General features: G+C 40.7%; 1 protein-coding gene across 1 annotated transcript in view; it reads left to right on the forward strand.

Moving 5' to 3' along the window:
* Nucleotides 1–27920, forward strand: part of TIAM1 (T cell lymphoma invasion and metastasis 1) — a 290505-nt gene that overhangs the window by 191788 nt on the left and 70797 nt on the right. The window contains exons 6-11 of the mRNA XM_030579292.1: nt 849–1024; nt 14019–14243; nt 15387–15572; nt 18746–18892; nt 21268–21342; nt 23507–23677. Coding sequence (XP_030435152.1) covers nt 849–1024; nt 14019–14243; nt 15387–15572; nt 18746–18892; nt 21268–21342; nt 23507–23677 — 980 coding nt within the window. The remainder of the gene's footprint in view (nt 1–848; nt 1025–14018; nt 14244–15386; nt 15573–18745; nt 18893–21267; nt 21343–23506; nt 23678–27920) is intronic.

The raw sequence follows: 27920 nt of genomic DNA on the forward strand, positions 1-27920 counted from the left end.
TGGGTGGCTATATTCACTAAATTCATTCTATCAGTATTGCTGGCTTTTGATGATGCAAGGAGTCAGTTCCTAGCAATGTAGCACAAGGCCTACCCAGATGCAAATTCCTGCTTCCACCATCTCTTTCCTTCAAAAAGGCTCATACACACCACCCTTGCTCATGAGCAGATTTGCATTGGCTCTTTCTGTGAATCCTGCCACTCTTTTTTCTCAAGCTGGTTGCTTGCTGGGTGGAAAGAGGAGACTGTTCCCGCTTAGGTTTCCTGGGACAATGCTTTTCAGTTCACAGGCCGCTGCTGTGCCTGACAGAAGCTCTTCATTGTCCTGAATGAAAGCAGAAATGAGAGCAGGTTCTGGAAAGAGAAATAGGATTTAAAATTAAATGGTTAATACAGTGTTTTTAAGTAAACAGACAAAAAAAAGGCGTGTGAGAATTTGTACCAAAGGTGCGAACACTATTGCAATAAAGTATAGTTTGGAGCAAATATAGGTAGAAAGGCACTTTTAAGCATTTTGCCCATGTTTCCAACGGAGAGGAGTACCCTGTCAGTAGATGGTAAAGAGATTTACTTTTAAGACTGCCATCAATGTTACTGGGAACTGGGTGGTACAGTCTGAAAAACTTCCTTCAGATGTTTCCTACCAGACTAATAGATTTTATGTAGTCTATATGGAAGATCCATAAAAAGGCATTGCAATAGCTGCCCAAGGATATATTGATTTAATTTTCATTTTTGGAGGACTCAGAGTATTAGGGCTACATTCTTCTGCAACAAAGCATTGAATAGATGTGGTTTTATGGTATTTAAATATGCTGCTTGCTAATGCCTTTCTCGTGTTTTTCCTAGGATGTACATTATTCTTCTATGAGACTGATGGCAGATCTGGAATAGACCACAACAGCATCCCAAAGCACGCTGTCTGGGTGGAAAACAGTATAGTGCAAGCAGTGCCCGAACACCCAAAGAAAGACTTTGTTTTCTGCCTCAGTAATTCCCTTGGGATGCATTTCTCTTTCAGGTTTGTTCTGTTCTTGAGTTATACAGAGTTGTTCTCTTTTTAACTTTTTTGTTCATCTTGCAGACCAGGGTGAAATTCTGACCCCATTGAAATCCATGTCAAAATTCCCATGGACTTCAGTGGGGTCAGGACTTCGCTCCAGGCAAGTAGAAACGATGGAGTTCCTGCTCAGTAGCATTCATTCATTATGTAGAGAAACAACCCTGAGGGGGCATGACACCAAATTCAGGTCCCTTGTACAGTCCCAAGTCTACTATTTTATAACATGCTGTGCTCTCTGCTTGTGTAGCTAGATTTAAAGTCAACTGATAACATGTTAGCAAATGGTTTTGCAACCCTGTGAAAGCCAGAACTTTAATACAACTTAGTGCTATGGTTATAACACAGTTTGCTCCCACCTCCACAGGCAAGACCAAACTACAGTATATAGTGCCCCAGAAGGGCTAAAACCATAGCACTACCACACGTAGTTTGACTTCTATATTCGGGAGGGCAGCTCCAGTCAGGCCAGTGGGGCCACGCATTTGCGGGCGAGGGGTAAGCAGCAAATTCTGCACTTGCCCCAAGCTTGTGTTTTGGGGGGGTGTTGCAACCGCCAAACTATGCCCATAGCTAAAACACAAACCCGTCGTCACAGTAGATAAGCAGTTGAAGATGGGACCTTACAGAAAGATATGAGAAATTTACATGAGCATGAGCTGTGTGAATTAGCAGGAAATATTTGGAGGTCCATAGGTTCTTTTCATTACAGTTCACAGTGCGGAATCCCACACCACTCACAACAGACTCCGCTGAACATTTCACTTTCCTAACTCAGTGCATACTATGGTTCTAAATGTCTTACAGATTTTAGATATTAAAATCAGCTACTTTTCTGCTTTATTTACAATTTATAGTTTATTAGCAGCTTAAAGAAAACCTAAAACTATCGAAAGGCCAGATGCTGATGTGATTAAAAAATAGCTCTACCTTTCAACGGTCTCGTTACTCTGATCAGTCTTTTGGGGTCCAATCCAGCATTCCTTTCACACCAAAAATTCCTGTTAGCTATGAACTGACATTCTTTTTTTTTTACCAAATGGAATGATCAGCCTGAATTGAGCAGTCATTTCCCAGCTACACTCTTACCACTTTATAAGCATAGCTTTTTTGTTGCAAATTTTCTCAGCCAGTGATTTTTTTTTTAATCTGATGACCATTTGGGACTGTAAATCCTTGATCAAATGGAAAAAATGTCTGGATTTTACTATATTTTTATATTCCTGTCCACTCTTGCAGAATGATTCTCCTCAACATTTCTTAATAAACCTTTAAAAGCAAACCTCTCAAAAGTATGCCCAGCTTTTATAAACATGGAGCCCGATCTTCAATTGGTGTAAATTGTCATTCCTCTATTAACTTCAGTGTGGCTATGCTGTTGATGATTTTGGCCCATGATATTTATACACACAAAAGGCTAAATTCTACCCTGATTTACATTGCTGAAACCCCAGTATATTTTTCCATAACTAATATTTGATTTTCTTCGCTGCTTCCTCCCCAACTCCCCAATGCCTTTCTCTTAGGAGGTGTTTTTTGTCATCTTGGCGTGCTTCCACTCAGGAGGCAAATACAGTAGCATGTGGTCTCAGCATGAATTAAATAAGCTGTGAAGCACCGCCACTATCAGATCTATTTACATGAGTATAAAATCTTTCATTTGCATTTCTTTTGGAAAACCTCCCTTCTTGTAAAATTAATGCCAGTAGAGGCTAAATACAGAAAAGGTCACATTCAATACATTTCTTTTGTGGCAACTCAAGGCCTTATTCGTTAAAAGCTCTGTGTCATAATTTCATGACTAGATTTTTATATAACTTTATGTGGGAAAGAGCAAAAGTGAACTTTCTCAAAGTAAATTATTGTTTTCTTGTGACTTATGCCCTTCCCCTCTTTTTGGGGGGAGGGGGTCTCCTATATAGTGGAACCCATGTAACTCTAAAGGAATAGAATTAAAAGAAAATGCAGGGGTGGATTTGGGGAAAGGGAAGGGGAATCAGCCATAATTGTGGAAATAATTTGTAAGTGATTGTAGCCCCAGGGCTTAATCTGATGGACACAGAATTGCTGGAGCATGTACATTGCTGTTCAACAGTGTTTCTTAGCTACTAATAATACGCACATATAGGTTCATACAATACAAAATGTTATATTAGTTTAAAAAAAACAACCAGAGAACTGTAGTAGATTATTTCTATCCAATGGAGATGTAGGCTTAGAGGAAACATAAAGCCACTGTTTAATATTATACCTTCTGTAACAACCTTTCTCACTGCATTGTGTCCAGAGACATCAGACATCTCCTACATTATAATTCCCTGTTCAATCAGTTCCTATCATGCCTACACAAATCCATTTACATGTGGATGTCACATGCATTTACCAGAAGTTCAGTGTATCTTGTAACACCACATACATTTGAGATACATGCAGCTTGTTTACAAAGTTTTTCCTTTCCACTGGAGGCAGAGCAATCCTCTTGGTCTATGTACTTAATAACCTGTTCCATGTCCAAAAAAAAGAGTTAGTGCTTAACAAAAAATAGTCCCTTCCCCCCTCCCATCCCCTCCCCCCAAAAAAAACAAAACAAGAAGTGAATCTGACATGAACATACTATTTTAAAAGAGAAATAGGACATTTTACAATTATTATTGACTGTAGAGTACATATATTTTGATCACAACAATAAAACATTCTGTTCTATTTTAATTATTTTTTCTCCAACATCTGTACAAAGAAGGGTTTTATACAATAAGGGCTAGCTGCTGCCATCCTAACTCTCAATTAGCAGTCTTTACTCCACAAACAGTTTGATTATTTCAGTAGCATTGCTCGCCAAGTTAGGCTGTATTCATCATCCAGGATCGGTGGCAAATTCTAGTGAATTCTCAGTGAATGAGAGCTGATTAGATTGCTGTGAGCTTGTTTGGATTTTAACATGGAAATGCAATACAATTTCTATGGTATCAGTAGAGGACAAAGAAGGAGATGTAACATAATTCTGTCAATATGGGCCTGATCCAGCTCCTGGGAACTCAGGAAAGCAACCCTGTTCAGGTATGTAAGCATATGCTTAACCTTAAGAACACCTTTGAGTCCCATAGAAGTAAAAGGGGATTCTGCATGTACTTAATTGCTTTCCTGAACTGGGCCTCCTTGGGAACCTTTTCATTGACATTGATGAAAATTGGATCAGGTCCTTAGCAAATAATAACCTCGGTGGAGTAGGAAGAGGCAGTCTTCCTCTTCCTCATTGCTACTGATTGAAGAAAATAGATGGTGGTAGAGATATTTATGGATAAATAGGCTTAAATAGAACAACGTGGTATGCTATTCACAGGTCCTTTAGCTACAAGACAAATACTCATTTGATTACTTGTAAAGGTTGACATGCAAAGGAAGTCTATTGAGTTTCTTACAACATATAGTTGACTATAAAACTTTGTTTCACTATATGCTGTAAATTAGTGAGGGCTTAGTAAGGGGGTTAGGGCGATTTACTTTTTATTTTGCAAGGATGGAAAAGGAGTACTTGACATATTTTCTTTAGCAATAAAAAAAAATCTCAAATCAGAATTCTGGACTTCCATGAAACTGCATCCCTGTCACATACACTAGTCCAGCATTCCCCCCAGACCTCCAACTACCCCCATACATGCATACTTTGAGAGAGGCAAGTGCAAGGGATCAGCGGGGTGTGTATAGAGATTATGTGGAAGAAGACGAGTAGGCCTTTAACAATACAGATTGGATTCAAAGGTGAGTATAGTTAGTTTCATGTTCCTGAAGGTGAGTTTAGCTTTCCAAAGTCTGGGAAATGCTGCAATCTTAGCTGCCAACATGAGAGGGGAAAACAAGTATTTTAAATAGCTCTCATCACCATAATATCTGAGTGTTTCACATACAGTAAAATTTATCACTGCAACACCTTGTGAGGTGGGGAAATATTATCTCCATTATTCACATGAGGAATTGAGACAAAGGCTGACTAAGGGCCTCTTTCAAAACCCGAGGAAATCAGTGGGAGCCTTTGGTTAGGCCTTAAGTAACTTCCCTGAGGTTACGAAGAAAGTCCATGGCAGAACTGTGAACTGAATCCAACTCCTCTGAGTACCAGTCCAGTGCCTTAAGTCAAGATCATTCTTCTTCATGGCCTCTTTAGGTTGACATCCCTCCAGATATGTTTGCAGTGTTGTTGTAGCCATGTTTGTCCAAGGATATAAGAGAGACAAAGTGGATGAGGTAATATCTTTTATTGGACCAACTTCAGTTGGTGGAAGGGACACCAGAAAAATAGATCGCATCATGGAATGGGCCACCCAAATGCCCTGGAAGAATACAGGGGAGAAACCCACACACACACACTTATCCCACACCCCTAGTTTTCCCTACCACCACACTGGAACCCATAGGGGATATCATCAAGCAGTTACAACATACTTGATGGGGATGAGATCCTGAAAGAAATCTTTCCTGAACCCCCTCTTCTGACCTTCAGACAACCCCCAACCTCACTAAACTCATCATGAGAAGCAAACTCCCCACAGAACAGGACACAGCAATTCAAAGTGGCACCAGACGTGTCAGAACAACAGATGCAAAACCTGCAGACATCTCTCCACTGTTATGGCGATCAATATCCCCAACACACCTTTCAGGATCCTTGGCTACACATGCCTGTCACAACAGATGGTGTACCTCATGCAGTGCATCAAATGCTCCAACATCAACTATGTGCGTGAGACCAGACAATCACTGTGCTCTTGAATGACAGAAAAATGACAGAAGACAAAAAACAAAGCAATCATTCCATATCATTCCATATCTGACCTCTCAGTTATCATCCTCAAAGGAAATATCTGCAACACCTTCAAAAGACAAGCCTGGAAACTTAAATTTTTAACTCTACTGGACACTAAAAACTGTGGACTTAACAGAGACACTGGTTTCATGACTCATTACAACAATTTGTGACACCCCAACTCCCTACTAACTTTTAATTGCCCACTTCATTTTAAGTGGTCTCCTACAGCATGTGTGAACCCCTTGTGCTTAATAATCTGTTCAACCTCATATTTAGCTCAGACCTCTGGTTACCTTCTCCAGACCTGAAGCTCAAAAGCTTGTCCCTTCCACCAAGAGATGCTGGTTCAATAAAAAGATATTACCTCACCTACCTTGTTTTCTCTCATCCCTCTATGTAGGGGAAGCTATATGGTGACATGTTTTCCAGATTAGAATGGTAGCAAGTCCAATAAAACATGCATCTGATAAATAGAAAAGAAAATGGAAGATGTAAATATTACAGGGTCCTATAGCTTACAGACACCAGAAAGAGACTTTCCCCCCAGTACCAATACAAATCAAAATATTCCCAGCAACTACACATAAACGTTAACCAGCCAGATCCACAATTGCGAATAGAGTAAAACAATCAAAAAGCCTAAGCCGCTTGTTTTTACTTACTATTTGAAAAGAAACTTAGAGAGCCTATAGTATGTCCGGTCTCTCTCAGACCCTCCGAGAGAAGAACCCACAACGGACAAAGAACACACACAAAAGCTTCCCTCCACCCAAATTTAAAAGTATCTTGTCTTCTGATTGGTCTTCTGATCAGGTGTCCAGTTCCCTGCTTGTAATCCTTTACAGGTAGAAGAGACATTAACCCTTTACAATCTGTTTATGACATGCCACCCAAATCGCAGACAGTGGGGAACCTCACTGGCGGCGATTTCTTCCTAGAACTCTAAAATAAACAGATTAATACAACACATGCACCTTTATATACTACTAAGTATATAACTAACAGACTTTTACATTTTAAGAACACTTTTTAACTACTGGATTCTAGGAAACTTTCACGAGAGAGTGAATCAGCTACTTTGTTAGAAGCTCCTGAAATGTGTTGAATTTCAAAATCAAAATCTTGGAGAGCTAAACTCCATCAAAGAAGTTTTTTGTTGTTCCCCTTGGCAGTATGAAGCCACTTTAGCGCAGCATGGTCAGTCTGTAGCTGGAACCGCCGTCCCCAAATGTATGGGCGTAGCTTTTCCAGGGCGTACACAATGGCGTAGCATTCCTTTTCACTGACTGACCAGTGACTTTCCCTCTCAGACAGTTTCTTGCTGAGAAACACGACAGGATGGAAGTTGAGATCCGGTCCCTCCTGCATGAGAACTGCTCCTATACCACGCTCAGATGCATCTGTGGTTACTAGGAATGGCTTGTCAAAGTCCGGGGCCCTGAGCACAGGGTCAGACATGAGTGTCGCCTTAAGCTGGGTAAAGGCCTTTTGACACTCATCAGTCCACTTAACTGCATCAGGTTGGTCAGTGGGCAGCGATTTGGCTGTAGTGTGGTACAAATCGCCTGTAGTACCCGGCCAAGCCTAAGAAGGATTGGACCTGTTTCTTTGACTTTGGGACAGGCCACTTTTGGATAGCATCCACCTTGGCCTGTAGGGGTTTATGGTTCCTCGACCCACCTGGTGTCCCAGATAAGTCACTCTGTTTTGGCCTATTTGACACTTTTTGGCCTTAACCATTAGTCCTGCCTGCCTGATTCACTCAAAGACCTTTCCCAGATGTTCTAGGTGTTCGGGCCAGGAGTCAGAAAAAATGGCCACATCATCGAGGTAGGCAACTGCATATTCGCCCAGTCCTGCTAGTAGACCATCTACCAGCCTCTGGAAGGTGGTGGGTGCATTTCGCAGCCCAAAAGGAAGTACATTAAATTCATACACCCCCACATGGGTGATGAATGCTGATCTTTCCTTGGCAGGTTCGTCTAGCCGTACTTGCCAGTACCCCTTGGTTAAGTCTATGGTAGATATGAACTGGGCACGTCTCAACTTTTCCAATAGCTCATCGGTGTGTGGCATTGGATAGTTGTCTGGACGAGTTACCGCATTTAGCTTACGGTAGTCCACGCAAAAGCGTATCTCCCCATCTGGTTTGGGTACCAGAACCACTGGAGATGCCCATGCACTGGTAGATGAGCGTATTATACCCATCTGTAGCATGTTTTGGATCTCCCGTTCTATAGCAGCTTGGGCGTGAGGAGACACCCAGTAGGGTGGGGTTCTAATTGGGTGAGCATTACCTGTGTCAATGGAGTGGTATGCCTGTTCAGTCCGTCCTGGGGTGGCTGAGAACAATAGAGTGAAGCTAGTTCACAGCTCCTTGATTTGTTGCCGCTGCAGACGTTCCAGGGTGGTTGAGAGGTTCACCTCTTCCACGCCACCATCTTTTTTCCCTTCGTAGTAGACACCGTCAGGCCACTCAGCGTCATCTCCTCCCTGGACTGTAAACTGACAAACCTGTAAGTCTCTGGAATAAAAGGGCTTGAGAGAATTAACATGGTACACTCTGGGCTTTAGGGAGGAATTGGGAAAGGCTATGAGATAGTTCACAGCTCCCAGGCGCTCTTGGACCGTGAATGGCCCTTCCCATGATGCTTCCATCTTATGGGCCTGTTGCGCCTTCAAGACCATAACCTGGTCTCCTACCTTGAAGGAACGCTTTCTGTTATGTCTGTCATACCAGGCCTTTTGCTCTTTTTGAGCATCCTTTAGGTTTTCTTTAGCAAGGGCTAAAGAGTGTTGGAGGGTGTTTTGTAGGTTGCTTACAAAGTCCAGAATGTTAGTTCCTGGAGAAGGCGTAAACCCCTCCCATTGCTGCTTCACCAACTGTAATGGCCCCTTAACCTCGTGGCCATACACAAGTTCAAACGGTGAAAACCCTAAACTGGGATGTGATACAGCCCTGTAGGCAAACAGTAACTGCTGCAACACTAGGTCCCAATTATTGGAGTGTTCATTGACGAATTTACATATCATGGCCCCCAAAGTTTCATTAAACCTTTCCACCAGGCCATTGATTTGATGGTGGTAAGGGGTGGCAACCAAGTGATTCATCCCATGAGTTTCCCACAGTTCTTTCATGGTTCCTGCCAGGAAATTAGATCCTGAATCTGTAAGGATATCGGAGGGCCAACCTACCCTGGCAAAAATGTCTGTTAGGGCCTGGCACACAGCGTTAGCCCTGGTGTTGCCTAGAGCTACTGCTTCCGGCCATCGGGTAGCAAAGTCCACAAAAGTCAGTATGTACTGCTTTCCTCTGGGTGTCTTTTTTGGGAAAGGACCCAGAATATCCACAGCTACTCGCTGAAATGGGACCTCAATTATGGGGAGTGGCTGGAGAGGGGCCTTGACCTGGTCTTGGGGTTTTCCCACTCTTTGGCACACCCCACAAGACCGGACATACTTGGCAACATCCTTGCCCGTCCCCTCCCAGTGGAAGGACTTCCCCAACTGGTCTTTGGTTCTGTTCATCCCAGCATGGCCACTAGGATGATCATGGGCTAAGCTTAAGAGCTTTTCCCGGTACTTAGCTGGAACCACTAACTGTTTTTGCGGATGCCAGTCTTTCTGGTGTCCACCAGAAAGAGTCTCCTTGTATAAAAGTCCTTGTTCTACAACAAACTGGGATCGATTAGAAGAGCTGAGAGGCGGTGGGGTGCTCCGTGCCGCTGCCCAAGCTTTCTGAAGGCTGTCATCTGCTTCCTGCTCAGTCTGGAACTGTTCCCTTGAAGCTGGAGACACCAGTTCTTCCTTAGACTGTGGACTTGGGTTTGGTCCCTCTGGAAGCGATGTAGGTGATGGGGTTGTTTCCATTGCTGGTGAACTGCTCTCCACTGGTGCACCAGGGGGTATTTCAGGCTCTGGCTGAGCCTTTTGGGTGTGGTTGTCTGCTGCTTCTGCCAGTTCAGGCTCGCTGGCACCCTCTGGCGTTGGGATTGAAGATGGATTTGCAAGCACTGTCATCAGTGCTGGCAACGGTTCTGGTGCTGGCTGCTTTTCCAGTTCCTGGTCTGGGACTGGAAGCACTGTGGCTGTTTCCGTTGTTGGCATGGGATCCGGGTCCACTACCTCAGTCTGGGTCTCTTGTAACACAGACGGGGCCTCTGTGGATGGCTCAGGAACAGGAATGGGTCTGGAAGCTTGCCTGGTTTGGCTGCGGGTAACCATTCCCACTCTCTTGGCCCGCTTCACCTGGTTGGCCAAGTCTTCCCCCAGTAGCATGGGGATGGAATAATTGTCATAGACTGAAAAAGTCCACATTCCTGACCAGCCTTTGTACTGGACAGGCAGTTCAGCTGTAGGCAAGTCTACAGCTTGTGACATGAAGGGATAAATTGTCACTTGGGCCTTTGGGTTGATGAATTTGGGGTCTACGAAGGATTGGTGGATAGCTGACACTTGTGCCCCCGTGTCTCTCCACGCAATAACCTTCTTTCCGCCCACTCTCAAAATTTCCCTTCGCTCCAAGGGTATTTGAAAGGCATCTGGGCCTGGGGATCTTTGGTGTGATGGTGGTGTAATGAACTGCACTCGGTTGGGGTTCTTTGGGCAGTTGGCCTTTATATGTCCCAGTTCATTACACTTAAAGCATCTTCCAGCTGACTGGTCACTGGGTCAAGGTGGGTTACTGGAGACTAGTGAGGTGGAAGAATAGGGCGTCTGTGGCTTTACTTGGGTTGTAGGTGGGGTCTTTGGCTGCCCTCGATTGTAGGGTTTATTGTCGGTGTGCCCTCTAGGGTATTCATTCCCCTTGACAGTTGCTTTTTTCTTTTCTGCCACTTCCATCCATTTGGCTCCAATCTCCCCCGCCTTGATTACCGTTTTGGGTTTCCCGTCTAGGATGTACCTCTCTATTTCCTCAGGAATACCATCTAAGAACTGCTCCATTTGTATCAGGAGATGCAGCTCGTCCATATTGTTAACCTTTGTTCCTGATATCCAGGCTTCATAATTCTTTGCAATGTGGTAGGCGTGTCGGGGAATGACACATCTGGTTTCCATTTTTGGTTTCTGAACCGCTGACGGGCATGTTCAGGTGTTATCCCCATTCTGTATCTGGCCTTGGTTGAAAAAGTTTATAATCGTTCATTTTCTCCTTAGGCATTTCAGCCGCCACCTCTGCTAAGGGTCACTGAACAGTGGCCTTAATTCTACCATGTACTGGTCTTCAGAGATGCTGTACCCAAGGCAGGCTGTTTCAAAATTTTCTAAGAAGGCCTCAGTGTCATCACCTGCCTTGTAGGTGGGAAATTTCTTGTGCTGTGGAACAATTATTGGTGAAGGGTTGTTAGGATTGGCTGTGTTCTGTTGCCTAGCCTGTTCTAATTCCAGGGCCTGTCGGTGGGCCTCCCTCTGGAGTTCTATCTGTCTTTTGTGGGCTGCATCTTCTTCTACTTGTTTCCTTCTGTGGGCCACCTCTTCTTCTTGTTGTTTTCTTTGTGGGCTGCCTCTTCCTTGGCTAGTTCTGCATTAATTAGTTCCATCCATCTTCTATGTTCATTTTCTTTGTCTATGGCTTGTTGCCATGCTCGTTCCTGTCCTCAGGCTTTCCTTAGAACTCATGGTTCCTGCTTTCTTGTGCTGAGGTGCCCTCTGGTGTTTACTGTCTGAAATGCTGGTTCTCTGTTGGCTTCCTGGGGTTGCTTAGCAACAGAGTCCTTTTTAACTTATTAGCCTCCCCGAAAGAGTTAAAAAGCAAAAGAAAACTCTCTTTCATTTACAAATGTGTCCTGGCTGGAGTGCGTTGCTGACCACTTAAGGCTGCTTTGTTTAACAAACGACCATCGTTAACCTTAATAGCCCTCCCTATGCACAGCTAGAAGGGAGCAAGGAAAAAAAATTCCTCTGGCTGCAATTTAAAAAAAATAACCCCCTTCCCTCTGCTTATAACCAGCTAGAAGAGAAGCAAATTAATAATCTTACTAGCTTTTGGATTCTTATCTATCCCACTCAGCTGCCAACCATGTCATAGCATTCCCTCTCAGATCTGAACCTTAGAGTTCAGAAAATGAGATACTAGCACCTGAATCCTCTAAGCTTAATTACCAGCTTAGATCTGATAGCCTGCCACCACCCAAAAATATAGTGTTTTGGGGCACTCTGACCTCCCCAACCTTCCCTGGGGACCCCAAGAACCAGATCCCTTGGGTTCTTAAAACAAGGAGAAATAAACCATTCCCCCACCTTTCCCCTCCCAGAATTTCCCTCCCTGGGCTATCCTGAGAGATACTGATCCAACCTCTTAAATCACCATACAGAGAAGCATCTCCCTTCCCTTCCACAAAGAGGCAACCAGATTCAAGGAAAACAGAGAGAGATTCTTTCTCTCTCCCCTCCCGTCTCCCCCACCCGTCCTGGTGAGTTATCCCAATCCCCTGGAATAAAACAAGGGAAAGAAGAAAAAAAAATCAGTCAGGTTCTCTAAAAAGAAATCTTTTAATAAAAGAAAGGAAAAAGTAAAGAATTATCTCTGTAACTTCAAGATGTAAATATTACAGGGTCCTATAGCTTACAGACACCAGAAAGAGACTTTCCTCCCAGAACCAATAAAAATCAAAATATTCCCAGCGACTAGACATATAAATGTTAACCAGCCAGATCCACAATTGCAAATAGAGTAAAATAATTAAAAAGCCTAAACTGCCTGTTTTTACTTACTATTTGAAAAGAAACTTAGAGAGCCTGTAGTAATGTCTGGTCTCTCTCAGACCCTCCAAGAGAAGAACCCTCAACAGACAAAGAACACACACAAAAGCTTCCCTCCACCCAAATTTAAAAGTATCTTGTCTTCTGATTGGTCTTCTGGTCAGGTGTCCAGTTCCCTGCTTGTACCCTTTACAGGTAGAAGAGACATTAACCCTTAACAATCTGTTTATGACAACCTCTGGTTCCCTTCTCCAGACCTGAGCTCAAAAGCTTGTCCCTTCCACCAAGAGATGCTGGTTCAATAAAAAGATATTACCTCACCTACCTTGTTTCTCTCATCTCTCTATGTAGGGGAAGATATATGGTGACATGTTTTCCAGATTAGAATGGTAGCAACGTTCAATAAAACATGCATCTGATAAATAGAAAAGAAAAATGGACCAGAAAATAATAAGCAGGAGGGGAATTATGGGCATGTAAACTGGATCTCTCTAGCTTTTATTGTTTGTGTGAGAAACTTTATTTCTAATGATTTACCAGAATACTTTGCAGTAAAACCAACAGAAAACTGAAAAGAGAATGGTGAGCGGAAACTTGCTCATCTATTAACAAAAGATCAGTGGTACCATTTGACATTTTATGTTCAGGTTGCTGACATCTCTACTAAATATTCTGGTGAAAGATCAGGGGATGCTGTTAGCAGCAGTAAATATGGAAGAGCCTGATTCTCATTCATGCTAAGGCCCTTTATTATAAGAAGGGCAAATTGTTCAATGGTTAAAGCACAGGATTGGTGTTATGGAGATCTTTTTAATATTTCCAGCTCCTTCATTACTCACTCTTTGATATAGTATGATAACTACTATATGTCCTCATTCCCATCTGTATTATACTGATAATAGTACTTACCTACTTCCCAGGGGTGTTTGTGAGGATTGAATCTATTAATGAGTATAAAGGGCTTTGAGACCTTCATTTGGAAGCAGCTATACTTTGCTCTTGTATTAAGCTATAAGCTGATACTATGGCCACATATTATTTCATTGATTTATTATTAATTGTTGCATGCCAACCGTGTGCGCTACGCTGTGAGGACAGACGTTCTCTGCCTCAAGGAATTTGCAGTCTAAAAATTTTCATTTAATGCTACAAATTATGTTAGCATTACGAAGGCCAAGGAAAGTCATTTTTAAGCACTTGCTAGCAAATATGCTACAACTGCTAGGCATCAATATATGTGTAATTCTAAATACTGAATGCAGGGTGCTGAGCTAAAAATGGCCTGTTTCACGTGCAGTATAGAATGACAGTTTTTAATTTTTTCTGTTACAAGTGGATTTAAGGCTTTGGGTTTTGAGATCAAGGGAAGAGGAATCTCCTGAGAATTCCATTTGTTAATCTCCAATCAATTTTAAGAGGATCCTGACTTTTTTTTTCCTTTCTGCCTCTTCAGACCTCTAGCCAGACCGAACTAGAGAATTGGATCACTGCAATCCATTCTGCTTGTGCAACTGCAGTAGCAAGACAACATCACAAAGAGGACACGGTCAAACTGTTGAAAACTGAAATAAAAAAACTGGAACAGAAGATCGATATGGATGAGAAAATGAAGAAAATGGGTGAAATGCAGCTGTCCTCGGTAACGGACTCCAAGAAGAAGAAGACCATACTCGATCAGGTAATCTGACTTGTGTATATGAAACAGATTAATATAAAGTATCTGAGAGACTTATAAATGCTGCTGCTGTTTGAGGCTTAAATATTGAATGCATTGATTCTTTTGTACTCAGTCTACCTAAGTATGGAACTCAGAAACTGCCTCGATTCTCTGTTTTCTCTTATCAGCTTTATAATTAGCATTGCCATCATGACTCCTCTGTTGCTTGTACTTCCAACTTAAAGTGGACAACTTAGCTGCATTTGAGAAACAGAAATCCTAGAGCAGATGTCTCTCCTGCTGTCACAATGGCACCTTATTTTAGGAAACTAACATATGGACCCCGCTTCATTAGACAGCATCACTCTTAACCCAGGCTGCCAATGTGTTTGGAATTCTACGCATAGAAGGAGGGGGCTTCTGGATCTGTAATGTGCTGAGTTAAGGAGATTTCCCACCCCACAAAAGCCTTTGAGAAGAGGTGAGGGGGAGAAGTGACGCTTAACTTGCTGTTCAAATGGTCCTTTTCAAAGGCTTAAATCCACAACCAGAGGTCAGATCAGTTTTTCTGTCCTTTTATCTTGCTGGGTTTTTAGCACTCTGAAAATATGTTTTACCAGCAATTTGAATTACTTAAACGAGTCCTCACATAGGCTGATTATAGGGCTCTTCCACTGATAAGATTAATTATCTCCAGTTCACCTCACTTCTTTTTCAATATAACACCAAGCTTCATTGATTCTTAAACTACTACTGATGACGATGAAGAGCCAGGACTCTATTTGTGGAATCTTGTTGGGTTTTTTGGGCTTCTCATATCTCTATTGTCCTTGATGTATAAAAGCTGCCTCTTAGGAGCTATTCAGAAGAGAATCCTGGGAAACAAAGAAAATGAAAAATGGAATTTGAATATTGTTAATTAGCACCAAATCAAAGTAGCAGTTGCTTTGGGAGAAAATTTCTAATATGAAAATAAAAATATTTGTTATTCATCCAGTTGAAAATCTTTGAATCATTTTTGTATCTTTTCCCTCCTTTGAAATGCAATCAATGTTGACAGAAAATTTAATTAATGTGATTTTCTAGTAGTAGTTTTTTAAATAGATATTTACTTCTGTGTTCTTCTTCTCTTCTGTACCACTCCCCTATCCACACTTTTTACAGATCTTTGTTTGGGAACAGAACCTTGAACAGTTCCAAATGGACTTATTTCGGTATCGTTGTTATTTAGCTAGCCTGCAAGGAGGGGAGCTGCCAAACCCAAAAAGGCTACTTGCTTTCGCAAGTCGTCCAACTAAAGTTGCAATGGGCCGTCTTGGAATCTTTTCAGTCTCTTCTTTTCATGCACTGGTGAGTTTCAGCTGAAGCCAGAGGTCAGCACTGCTAAACTAGAAATCGCTTGGTGGTTTCATAGACAGATTAAATCAACAAAAGCTGGCGTTGGTGTCTGTGGAGTAAATTCTTACTTCAACATGCAGGGATTGCTGCATTTTGGGATGGGTACATGTCTTTGATCGAATTTAAAAAATGGATACTCTGAAGTGATTGTCTTGAAGGAGATTTGGTATCAAGTTTGTTCTTTTTAACAGTAGGAGAACCACACCTTTTATACATGTATAATAATCATGCCAGATATACATTATACATGTCATCATTATAAACACACTGTTGTTACCAAAACCATAATGGGGCCCAAGAACTTCCTTACATACATGGTGGTACTGCAGGTGTTAAAGATGACCCAGATCCAAATTCCTTGTTACAAACTTTGAGACAGTCTGGATCCAAACTTTGCAGCTGGTCCCTATCTCTCCAGTGGGCTGAACCAAAACCTGGATGTGACCAATTCTGAAATTTGAGAAGATTTAGCTTTGGCTGTGAACTTTGCAGCTTGGGCCCGTCTCCAATGCCTGTGAACTCATAGGACCTGATCTAAACCCCAGAGAAGTCAATAAAAGTCTTTACGTTGACTTCAGTATGTGTTGGATCATACCCAGTATGGCAAGCCCAACTTTCCCACAGAGTGAATAAGATTATTGGCCAGTCTAGTCCAGTATCCTGTCTCCAGGAGTGATCAGCACTTGATGCTCCAGCAGAAAGCGTAAAACCTCTCCTGTACTCTTTCCCAATTGGCAAATGCCTTCAGCTGTGTTAAAATGGTTTAAATTTAAATACCATAACAATACAGCTCTTTAAAACACATAAAAATGTACTACACACTGTTGCTTTTTGTTATTAATTTAAATGGCATGCCTGTAGTTTAGGCTTGGGTTCCTGGAGCTTTACAGAAATAGCTGAGCTCTGCTGTTGTCTTGTAGATGTCAGCTGTGCCCTTCAATTGTGAATACAGAGCTGTAATTCAGTCAGAGGCGGTTTTATTCTTTTATATAAAAAGATTAGCATCATCATCCTGATAATTGCTGGTGAATTTATATTTTTAAAGAAGCGGGTCTTCATTTACATTTGTGCTCATTTTATTTTGCCTCTAGATTTTTGGTGATGAATTTTATTGCATTGCATGGAATTTAGCTAAATCTACCTTCTCTATAGCCCCAAATTTTGAATATGTTGTCCTGGAAAAGAAAAGTTTTCCCCTTAATAATGCATCATTGGTACAGTTACATTGCTATAATTCAAATATAAAGTTGAATTGTCCAAGATATGGGGCACCTGAACTCCCATTGAGGGTACTGAGTTATTATGGTGATGACCATAATATAGCAAACTAGATTGACAGCACACTCATCCTGTCTTAGGAGAGCATGTGTAAATTAGCATAGGGCTATTGACTTCAATAGTGTTACATTGTTTTACATCAGCTGAGGATTAGGCCCAATTTTGTTAACTAAATTGCTTTTTCTTTTTTTTTTTAAACTAAAATAATTTCAGATGAAAAAGGCTAAAGATTAATTGATAGAAATGGTCTAAGTAGACAGGTTCAGAAGTCATGGTTAGGTTGGTGGTTCTACACTGTGTTAAACAGAGGGCTTGTTAGGTCTTTCAGATATAAGACAGATACCATAGATAAACTAAGTAAAAGTTCACATGGTTTGCCTTTATGAAGCTAGAAACCTGCAATGACAGTTCAGCTTCTGTTTTTCCCTTACTTGTCCACTTTCTAGATGACACACACGATTACTCTCGGTATATCTGTTCTGTGGATGCCCAACCCAGTATTCTGTTATGCCAGTTCTCATACAGTATTCATGCTTACAGTACCAAAACCAGTCTCTCAGCGTCTTATCACAAAGCTGCCTAGGTTTCTTTGTTCTACCCATGACTGTGTGCCCAATGACAGTCAGATATTGTTAGTTTCGTGTGTGGGACTCTCTTAAAAGTAGATTCCAGGAAATTCACCTCCCGGGTTGCAAGGCGGGTGTGTCCTTTTCACTTTTTCCCTCAAGTCATACTTGCCTTACTTCTTACTGCTCCTTCTTTCACAAAAGAAGTGCTTGGGTGTCCTGCATCTTGGAAGGAACACCCAAGAAGCTTGCGAAGAAGCTTTGCTTCTGACGGATGATCCATTTTTTCCCAGGAGGGATTCCCCGGTTGGGAAACCTTCCCAATTACCATGTCATGTAAACTGCAGTGCCCCAGATTACATCATTCTGTATAATCACAGGTACCACTGGAGTATGGGGCTGCATTTTAGGGGATTAGGTGGGGTGGGTTATTTTGTTATGTAGCACAGATTTCATGGGGAAATACTATATCTAATGTAACAATCTGTACTTTCTCTCTCTAGGTAGATAGATGGATAGATAAAATCAGCAAAACTGTGCTATAGAATAATAAACTGTTACCTCCTAAGTCTCTAGAGCTGTATTCTATGGGGAACTGTGATGTCACCGAGTGATGCATTCTGGCGCATTACAGCAGATCAAAAGCTTCCTGAGAGGAAGGTAGAATTGAAGAAGTGGGGGGGAAAGAATTGTGTCCTGAAGACCTTTCTTACTCTGGCTATTGGAGGAATTTAGTACAGAAAAATATACTTAGGTCTTCATCTACCCTTTTCTTGTTTTTAAACACATTATTCACCTTTAAGGAAATACTTGTATTTAAATGCCTGACATTTGGCCTGCTAGAAATCATGAATCTGTTTAGGTGAGCACAGTCCACTTCACATGCAGGAATAAAGACACAGATGAAGCTCTTCAAAAGTGACTAGTGATTTTGGTTACCTCCCTTTTTGAGTGTCTAACCTGAAACATTATAAAGGGGCCTGATTTTCAGAAAGTGCTGAGCATTCACTCGTTGCAAACCAGGACTCTTTAAAATAACTCAGACTGGGCACCCAAAACCATTAGATACTGTCTTTTTGTGTAAGTAATGTTGGAAGGAATAAGTTATGTTACAGTGGAAGGCAATTAGCTGATATGGAGTCATCAACATTCCTGTTGCGAATACACATTGGTTGCTCCAGTATTTACCATTTTCCCACTGGACTTCACCATCAAAGCCTGTAAGCAATGGTATACTGGGATGCTGCAGCCTTTAATTGTAAAACCTTACGGCACTGGCAGGTGGCAGCTCGCACTGGGGAGGCCGGAGTCAGAAGAAGAACACAGGCCATGTCCAGATCTGCCAGCAAACGGAGAAGCAGGTTTTCTTCTCTTTGGGGACTGGATACTACCTCAAAGAAAAAACAAGGGAGGCCAAGCATTAACCAGGTAGGTAGATAGAACATTCAGCTTCATTGTTATTTTCAAGGCTTATTTTATTACCATGCAGAAGACACTTTGAAAAATAACCCCAGCTCAGGGAAAGAAGTGTTGGTTATGCAGAGCACTTTTAATGTGCATTGCATACCCAGCCTTAAACTCTCCTGTTTAATCCTTCAGGGTTGTGTAGTCATCACACTTAATATTCTCTTCAAAATGAGTCATTGTAATTGCAGATAAGTATACAACAGCTCATGTTTAAATGGTTCTGCGTGAGGTTTGAGGCTCATACCTTTTTTGAGATGAATGGGTTGTGTTCCTATTAATGCTGTTCTTTGTCTGGAGACTCTTTTCTGCAACTTTAGGTTAGTGAGGCAGCAGCAGAACATCTGTTTACAGCTGCATTTTTGTAATAGGAAAAAAATAGGAAATTAATTTTTCTTTAAATGAAAGCTTAGAATTTGTAGAATGTTGCAGCTAAGTTTGGAGAGAGCCTCGTAATGGACAACTTTCTGTATTTAGGAGGAACAATCCATGCTGCTTTTGAACAAAATCTTTCATTTTCATGCTGTCCCTCCCAAAATCTTCCACAGACAAATGTATTTCAGTGGATTAAGCAGGTGTTTCCCTGCCTTACTCTCCAAACATCCCTAATTATAGCTTTCAGATATTGGTAGTTATGCCTCATCTAATTGCAGGAATCACAGGGTTTTCTTTTTCTTCTGTTCTCTTTTTTTGGGAAGTGGGCAGGGCAGGATTTGTTTTGGGTCTTAGGCCTGTGATTTCCTCCTGTCCCTGTTGTTAAGACGGTGGTGCGGGTGGAGGAGTATTTATTGCTGAGGAACATGCCATATAATATGTTGTTAATGAGACGTTAAAAATCCACCTCATGCACATTCTCATCAACTCTTACCTTTGTCTATCTCTCTAGTCAGTTCAGCTCAGTGATTACAAAGAGGGCAGAATTTCTCTAGAGAACTAGCTGATGCCTGATGAGCATTTTCAGAAGTTACGTTTCTATTATGTGTAACATGCTTGCTTTTCAAAAAATGTCCCCAAACCAAGCAACGTCTCTAGTGCTTAGAAAGGATTCTGTCCATGACAAGTTTCTGATGTCAGATATTTGTGCCATAGAGTGCCAAATCCCACTCACACTTTTTTTCCCCCAACAGAGAGAGGTGTATTCCCCCCACCCCCCGGCCCACTCTTCCACAAGCCTGAATTGGCTGAGGAATTTTGCTCCAATTAAAAACATTAGATCTGGACACAGACCAAGCTTTAAAGAAAATTCAGAAAGAGAATGTTTTAGAAGGTTACCAGTATGTCTCACTCTATGGGGCTTAGGCACCTAAATACCTTTCAGGATCTGGGCCTATAGGTTCTCTGTAAATTTAGGCCCCATTCCTGCTGATATTTACTCATATGCTTAATTTTAAGCATGCTAGTAGTCCTATTGACTGTTAAGTTAAGGGTTTGCAAAATGGGGGATTTAGATTGTAAGCTCTATTTAGCAGTGTCCATATCTCTTTCCCATCCTGCATCGTACCTGGCCCATCTTAGACACTACATAAATAATAATTAATAACACAATTATAAACAAGTGAATACATGGAGTTATAGAAACTGTTTTCCAATCTTAACTCTAGCAGGCTCCTTGTAGTGCCTGATGTAATGAAATCAAAGCTGTGTGTCTTCCCTTCACCAAGATGATAAATGCTTAAGCCCTATGCCCAAAGCTGTAGTGGATTGTTAGTTTTGGCAGGTGTACCAGTCTGGATCCATTCCAAGTCGGTTACTGCCTGATCCTGCAAATACTTCTTCTCTCCTGCACAGTCCCATTGTCTTAGTGTTCTTGCCTGGTGCTGGATCGTTAACTGTTACTTCACTAGCAAGAAGTCATGTTGTGCCCAGACTGTTGTGGTTGGATGAGTATTTACAAAATAAACAAATAAGCTTGCTTATAATAATAATTACACAGCACTCTTCATCTGGAGATCTCAAAGCACTTATTGAAAGTGGGTAAGCGTTATTATCCTCATTTTACAGATGGGGAAACTGAAGCACAGAGAGGATAAAAATTGTCCAGGTTCGCACATCAAGTCACCGACAGGACTGGAAGTAGAGTTCAGGCCTCCAGCCTCCCAGCCTAGTGCCCCATCCACTAGGATATTCCTGCCTCCCTCTGTCTTTTTAGGAATCTGATCTTTTTCTTTTATATTCTTTTGCGGTTATCATTGAAATAGATTTTGTCAGTTTAACTTACATGCTTGATGTCAGAGATTTTTTTTTTCTTAAGACCCTGTAATGTGTCCTATTTAGAGCATGTTTCCAGATTTGACAGCATTATTGAATTATGTTATAACATAGCATCTTTTGCTCTGCAGGTCTTTGGTGAAGGAGTTGATTCCGTGAAGAAGTCTTTAGAAGGAATCTTTGATGATACAGTACCAGATGGCAAGGTAAGAAAAACCTGGACTTTACAAAGGAGTTCCAGTAATTTATTTGCCGGCTTGAAAATAAAGTACATTCTTGCAGTGCTAGTAAGATGAGGTAGAATCTTGATAGGGAGGCAGATCCTAAGACAGCAGTTCTGCCTGTAGTAGTTTCTACCTGCCATAGAGGGGCAAGATGCTGGGCCTGCACCCTCTGTACACTAACATCTTGCCATGAATGGGATGGAGTCATTGCAGTCATAGCTACAGGGATCCACTGGACAGTCCATTCTGTGGCTGGAGTTGCAGAACCTATAAGAACTGTGAACCTTAGGAAGATTCCTAACCTACTACTTTTAGCATATAACTAATTATAGTAGGCATTCATATTGTTCATAATAATGTCATCATTTGCCATGTGCTAAGTTTTTTACTTCAACAGATGGAGGTGATGATGCAACTGTGTGTGTTAATATACAATAAACATGCCTTGGTAATGTTGTTTGTAACTGGCAAAGGATTTATGTGAACCTACTGCTAATTTAGGATTATTGCAATTGGAAAGTACAGTATTCTCCACATTTAGCTTTAATACTGTATGTGCCACCATAAGGCTTTTAGCTTTTCGAAAACAACCACAATCCCCTCCCCGAGCACCCGGAGGAAAGTCAGCTAAAAAACACCGTTAAGCCGGTGCTAAGGAGCACATTTTTAACGTCGTGAGTAGGGCTTTAGCTGTGTGACTTTGTTTGCAGCTAACAGGAATTGTGTAGCTCTGTCACTTGCTCAAAAATGTTCAACTTCAACCTACGGAAGAGAGACCATTCAAAATGAACGCTGGGATGTGCTATCCTGTAATAACTGGAAATCTGAGCTCCATCAGCTGTTTCCTTTGGGCTTGGAGATATGATGCATTGGAGCCTTAATTTTTAACATCAGTTCTTTTTTTATATTATGCCCATAGACCCTAATACCCATAGGTATAGCACCATTTAACTCCATAGGCATTTTGCATTGACTTCAGTGGGCTCAGAATTTTACCCACAGTGTTTGTAGTTTAACCTTATTACTTTACACTTGTACTTGTGTGGCACCTTTCATCTGGGGATTTCAAAGCGCTTTACACTCACTGCTGAATGTAACTCACAGTTCCCCCATAAAGTGGATATGTTATCCACATTTTACACATGGAGAAACTGAGGCTACAGTAGAGTTAAATGAGTTGAGCAGTGTCCTGCAGAAAATCTGTGGTGGAGGCAAGAACAGCACCCAAATTTTCAGATTCTCTATCCAGTGTATTATCCATAGATCAGCCTTTCTTGCTTGTTATATTCCATAACTCCTGGTCTATTTGTATCTGTCTGTCCCAAGAAATGGAAACTACGTGGGTATTTTAATCAGTGCTGTGTGATCACAGATACAATTTAAAAAGAAAGTTTTGGAAGGGATATGAAGCCCTCATGCATCAGGACGGAAGCCAAGCTATAACTACTGTGGGTTAGGAGGAAACTTTCCCTGCTGTAGTTTCTTCCTCTGAAGCAGCTAGTTCTGGCCACTGTTGGGGACTGGATACTGGACTAGATGCCACCGGTATAATTCTGTATGGGAATTCCTGTGTTCCTACCACCTACGTATTGAACTTGGCTATAGTGAAACTCCATTTATATTGTTATTGTGATGTACAATAAAAGCCCAAAATTCTGCAATTCCATTGCTACTTGAGCATCCACTAAGGGCTGGTCTACACTAGAAAAGTTATACTGGTGTAATTATGGTGATTATGGGTGTGGGGTTTTTAAACCAATATAGGTTTAGCCCTAGCACAGACACAGTTATACCTGTATAAAGGTGTCTTGTACCACAATAGCTTATTCTTCTTCCCACACTAGAGTAAGCTATACTGGTATAAGCACATTTATACCAATAAAATTGTGTCCACACTGGGGGGAGCGGGGAAGTAGAGGGGAGGAATTGCCATTTTAATCTGTATCAGTATAATTAAACCAGCAAAACTTTCTAATATAGACAGGCTCTTAGTCTAGGTTTGTGAATAAAATGTCTTCCCTCTAACCGGGTTCCCCAGTAGGGTGTATGTATAGTACAGCATACTGGCTTCCTTACACTTGGTATTAAAGAAGAGATGGATGATGTTTTACCATCAATGTTTTAATTAATGGATTTTTCTATTCAGAGGGAAAAAGAAGTGGCACTGACCAGCACCCATCAGCATAATCCTGATTGTGATATTTGGGTTCATGAGTATTTTACGCCATCTTGGTTCTGCCTGCCAAACAACCAGCCTGCTTTGACAGTCATCCATCCAGGTGACACCACAAGAGATGTCTTGGAAATGATTTGTAAGGTAAAGGTGCACCTTTTGAAATGAACATTTCAGTGAAGGTTTTTCATTTCCAATGTTTAGGCATTTCATGAAATTGCACCACATTGAATAGGAAACAAAATCCTTAAATTTAGTGTTTAGCTTTTTTAAAGAAAAGTCTGTGTTTTTGTTAGTTGTCTTTTTCTCTTAAAATACTGCAGTGAATCTATAAACTGCCTTCATATGACATCCCCACCAAGCCCTTTACAATCCTTTCCCAAGATGACACAACTGCATGCAATTCACCTCCTCCCCCAACGTCTCTATTCCCTTCCCCTGACAAGCTACCCAAAAGAACTTCCTGCTGCTGAAAACCTGCATGACAGGGGATGCTGCTTTCTTCATTCCCATTACCAACCCGACCTGCTTCCCAGTGACAGAGCTAGCTCCTGCCAAATTCTCATGTTACCTGCCTCCCCTCATACAAGTGTGATGACATCACCCATTTCCCAAATTGCTAAGTAGCTCCCAGTTTTCAGGTGTCATCCACCTGCCAAATAAGGAGCGTTCTGAGAGCTAAAGCAAGAACTTAAAAAAGAATATTAAGTCACTGGAATTTAAAAAAAAGTTATCCATGTATACCCATGTTGCAGAGTCAGTTTCATTCAGTGTGGGGAAGGCGAAGAGAGAAGGGAACTACATCCATATACTGGAAATACACATTTACTTTTCAAAATAAATAATTCAAATAAAAAATTGAGTAAGCTTGGCTATTAAAAGCTTCCAGAGCTTTAAACTTCCAAATCTTAGGAAATGAAGTTTATAGCTTTGATGAATCTAACCCATACTCTCAGTGCTAGTGCCCAAATAATGTATTCTACTAACCAGCTAACTTGCAAACTAAAACTAACTTGCAGAAACTTAAATGCTGTTCTGGGGCTTCTTTATACTTAAAAAATGAAGATCTATTAACAACTTAACTTTAGGGAGTTTTAAAGATATGTTGTGTATGCTTCTAAAGAGCTGGAAGGTGCAAAGAGAGGCATTTGTTTTGGGTAATTATACACTGTATTCAGCTCACTGCCAGGTGCACTTCTAAAGACTGCTGCAGCTTCTGAAAGCTTCTCATTGTAGTCGGGGAGAAACGCCATTTTTAAGAGAGAGACATAATAGGGAAGTTAGTGATACACTATTAGTAATGATTTATTTTTAGGGCTGATATTTTCCTTCTGGATAAGAGTGACTAACTCAGTGGGTCAGATCCTCAGCTGGCGTAAATTGGTGGAGCTCCACTGACTTCAGTTTACACCAACTAAGGATCTGGTCCATGTTGCATTTTTGTGGTTTGGGGTTTATTTAGAGCTAATATCTGTTTCCTTCCTTTCAATCATAGTTGTCGGTCTGGATAATAGTGATGGATGCATTCTTTTCTATAAAATTTAATAATCAATCTCTTTCTTCTGTCTCTTGCATTCAGCTCTTTCTTTTTCCTTTTACTATCTGATCCACATCATTTCACATCAGTTTGCCATCTGCCATCTGAGAAACAGTCAAGTTCTGGTATAGTAAACATTTCAAGATCTACATTTCATATAAACCTCTTCATGTTGTAGATGTAGTTAAGACTACCCATGTCATTAAACTGATCTTGACTATTCTATCTGATAATTCAAAATGCAGTAGAATATTTGCAGAATAATGCATTCTTCTTGCTAACGCTGCTGTTTGTGTGTAATCGTCATGTTTTAGGGTTTTTAAAAATATTTTTAGTATTTGGGCTTATTTTTAAAATGGTTTGGTTTTCTCTAAGATTTAACAAGTAATGTCATTTGGAAGCCAAGAAAAAAACATCAGTTTGAGTGTGTGTATTTAAGTATTTCATACTAACACGTATCTATGTAAATGTATATATAAGTATAGATAGATATTTATATAGTGACTGTATGTTTCCAAAAGGTGCGGACTTATATCTCCTGAATTGAAGGAAGTGCGATTCTATAAGCCCATTGTATCTGCCAAGTCTAATACATTTTCTAAGAAATGCCATCTGGATCAAAATATATGATCAAAATTATCAATTGATTCTTCTATTTCTTCTGCAAATTGTCAAAATCAGGGATCTCTCAGAGATTCATGGAAACAAATAAGCACCACTAAGGAATGGAATACAAACATGGTGTAGAAATTTCTGGATTTGAAAGACCATCTACTGAAGTTGACCAACAATTTTGTCCTGTTTTCTGTCCTCAAAATCAATTAGGATGAGAAATCTAAATTGACACTGCACCAAGACAATATTCTGCTAGTGGATTTTTTTCATGGTTTCAATACTGCATTCAAAATCTTTCCATTTGCCTCAGTCCTAAACTTTGAGATGGTGAGCAAAAAGGTTATGATTCTAATCAAACATCTCCAAAATGACCTGCAAGAAGATAGATACACTTAAATTTTCTTTAGGCCTGATTAGGAACCCACTGAAATAAGTAGAAAGGCTTTCATTGACTTCAGTGAGCTATAGATTAGGCTGTCCATGAGGAAAGTTGCTGTGGTAAGATGATAGCAGCCCCAGGGATTTACATATACACTCAGTGATTTCTGTAGGATTTCTGAATAGTGTTCAGGAAAATTGAAACATCATTATAAGGATATTTCTTGGAATAGGAAGAAATCTAGTATTGCTGTTTGGAAGCTACAAACACACAGAAGTGTGGGCAATATGTGTCTCTTTGGATCCTAGACTCTATTAGATTCCATTTAACATCAGGCTAAATCTTGTTGGCATGTCATTCTGTCAATAACTGTCAGGCAGACATCTCTTATGTTGAATGAGCTGCAGAATGTACACAAGGCACAAGAGATCGCAGAATGACAGAGATGGCTACTGGGTCATCTATTCCATTTCTCTGTCAGTACATGATTTTTTACCGATAGTATACTTTTGTGCTGCTTTGTCCAGTTTTGTTTTAAATGTCTTTTACACAATGGGGCATCTATACGTTCCATATCCAGTCTCACATTGAGATTTATCAGAGAGCCCCCTGATTGTAAATCTAAATTTTCAGATCACTCTCAGAATACAAGGCAGGTGTATAAATGTATTGTGATTGGATTCGAGGTCAGACACTGTTTAATGTGGCAGGTTTCTCATCATTGACTCCTCTGATAACTGGTGAGAGTAGATTAATCTGACCAGAAACTGATGTGTGGCTGGTTTATTATTCTGTACAATTAAAACAACCATTCTTCTCTTTTGTGTGTGTGTGAGAGAGGTAGTATAAATAAGCTGCAAATAAAATGGCAAACTGATAAACGCTGATCTCACAAAAGTTTTGGTAGAATGAGGATGTCTTCGCAATTTTTATTGTGGTATATTTTATTTCTGATATATTGTCTAAATTACAATGATTGTCCAATTTGATACTCAGTTTTATGTAGTGATAATTTCATCTGTTTAAATTAGACAGATTTAGATGTAAAGTCAACAATAGATCTGATTTAATTTGTTGTGAATAATATTTGTTTCAAGTGGGGTCCTTTTTCAGAGTGTGACTCTTTCCTGGTTCTAGATATCCACTGCAGAGTTCATAAATGAAGAAAACCCACAGACTGATATTTAAATTGTTCACGGTAGCTATTTGCTGTGCATTATTCATTATGTATGATGTGTGGTTCTTCATCTAAGTCCTAGGGTGTTGCTTCTGCTTTGTGATTGGATAGCTGAAATTTTTACGACACTAGAATAACAAATAGCAGATTATTCAATTCCTGTACAAATTTTCAGATCAATTGTACTAATATCTGGGAAACTTTTGGGATTTGTGACTATTTTCTGAATACAAACAGTGAATAATAGGACTCCACAAATAACAGTGAGGGATGTACTTTGTGAATCACATCGGGTGCTAGTCAACAGCTTATTAACTTTGCAAAGTAACTTTTGAATACATCCTTTGTGTTTGTCATTGCCCTAATGCATTTTGATTACACACTGAGTTAACCTCAGTTTGATTTAAGCTTATTAACTGTGCAGAGGAAAAGTCATTACTATCTCCCAGGTCAAATGCCATACCTCGCGGCTAACCATAACGTCTTTAAAGTGACATAGGGTGTTTCCACTGGGAAGTAATCCAGTGTGCATTCCTAGAGTATCCTCATGCTTTTTAAGCTAGCATACTATGTGCTGTGTCACAGTCTAAAGCACTGAGGTTGGATATTTTATGCATAATCTTGCTTGCAGACTTATCACAGAATGCCTTCAATGTTAAACTGTGAAAAGGTTCAGAAA

This window comes from Gopherus evgoodei, chromosome 1 (assembly GCF_007399415.2).
Source record: "Gopherus evgoodei ecotype Sinaloan lineage chromosome 1, rGopEvg1_v1.p, whole genome shotgun sequence".
Classification (NCBI taxonomy): Eukaryota; Metazoa; Chordata; order Testudines; family Testudinidae; genus Gopherus; species Gopherus evgoodei.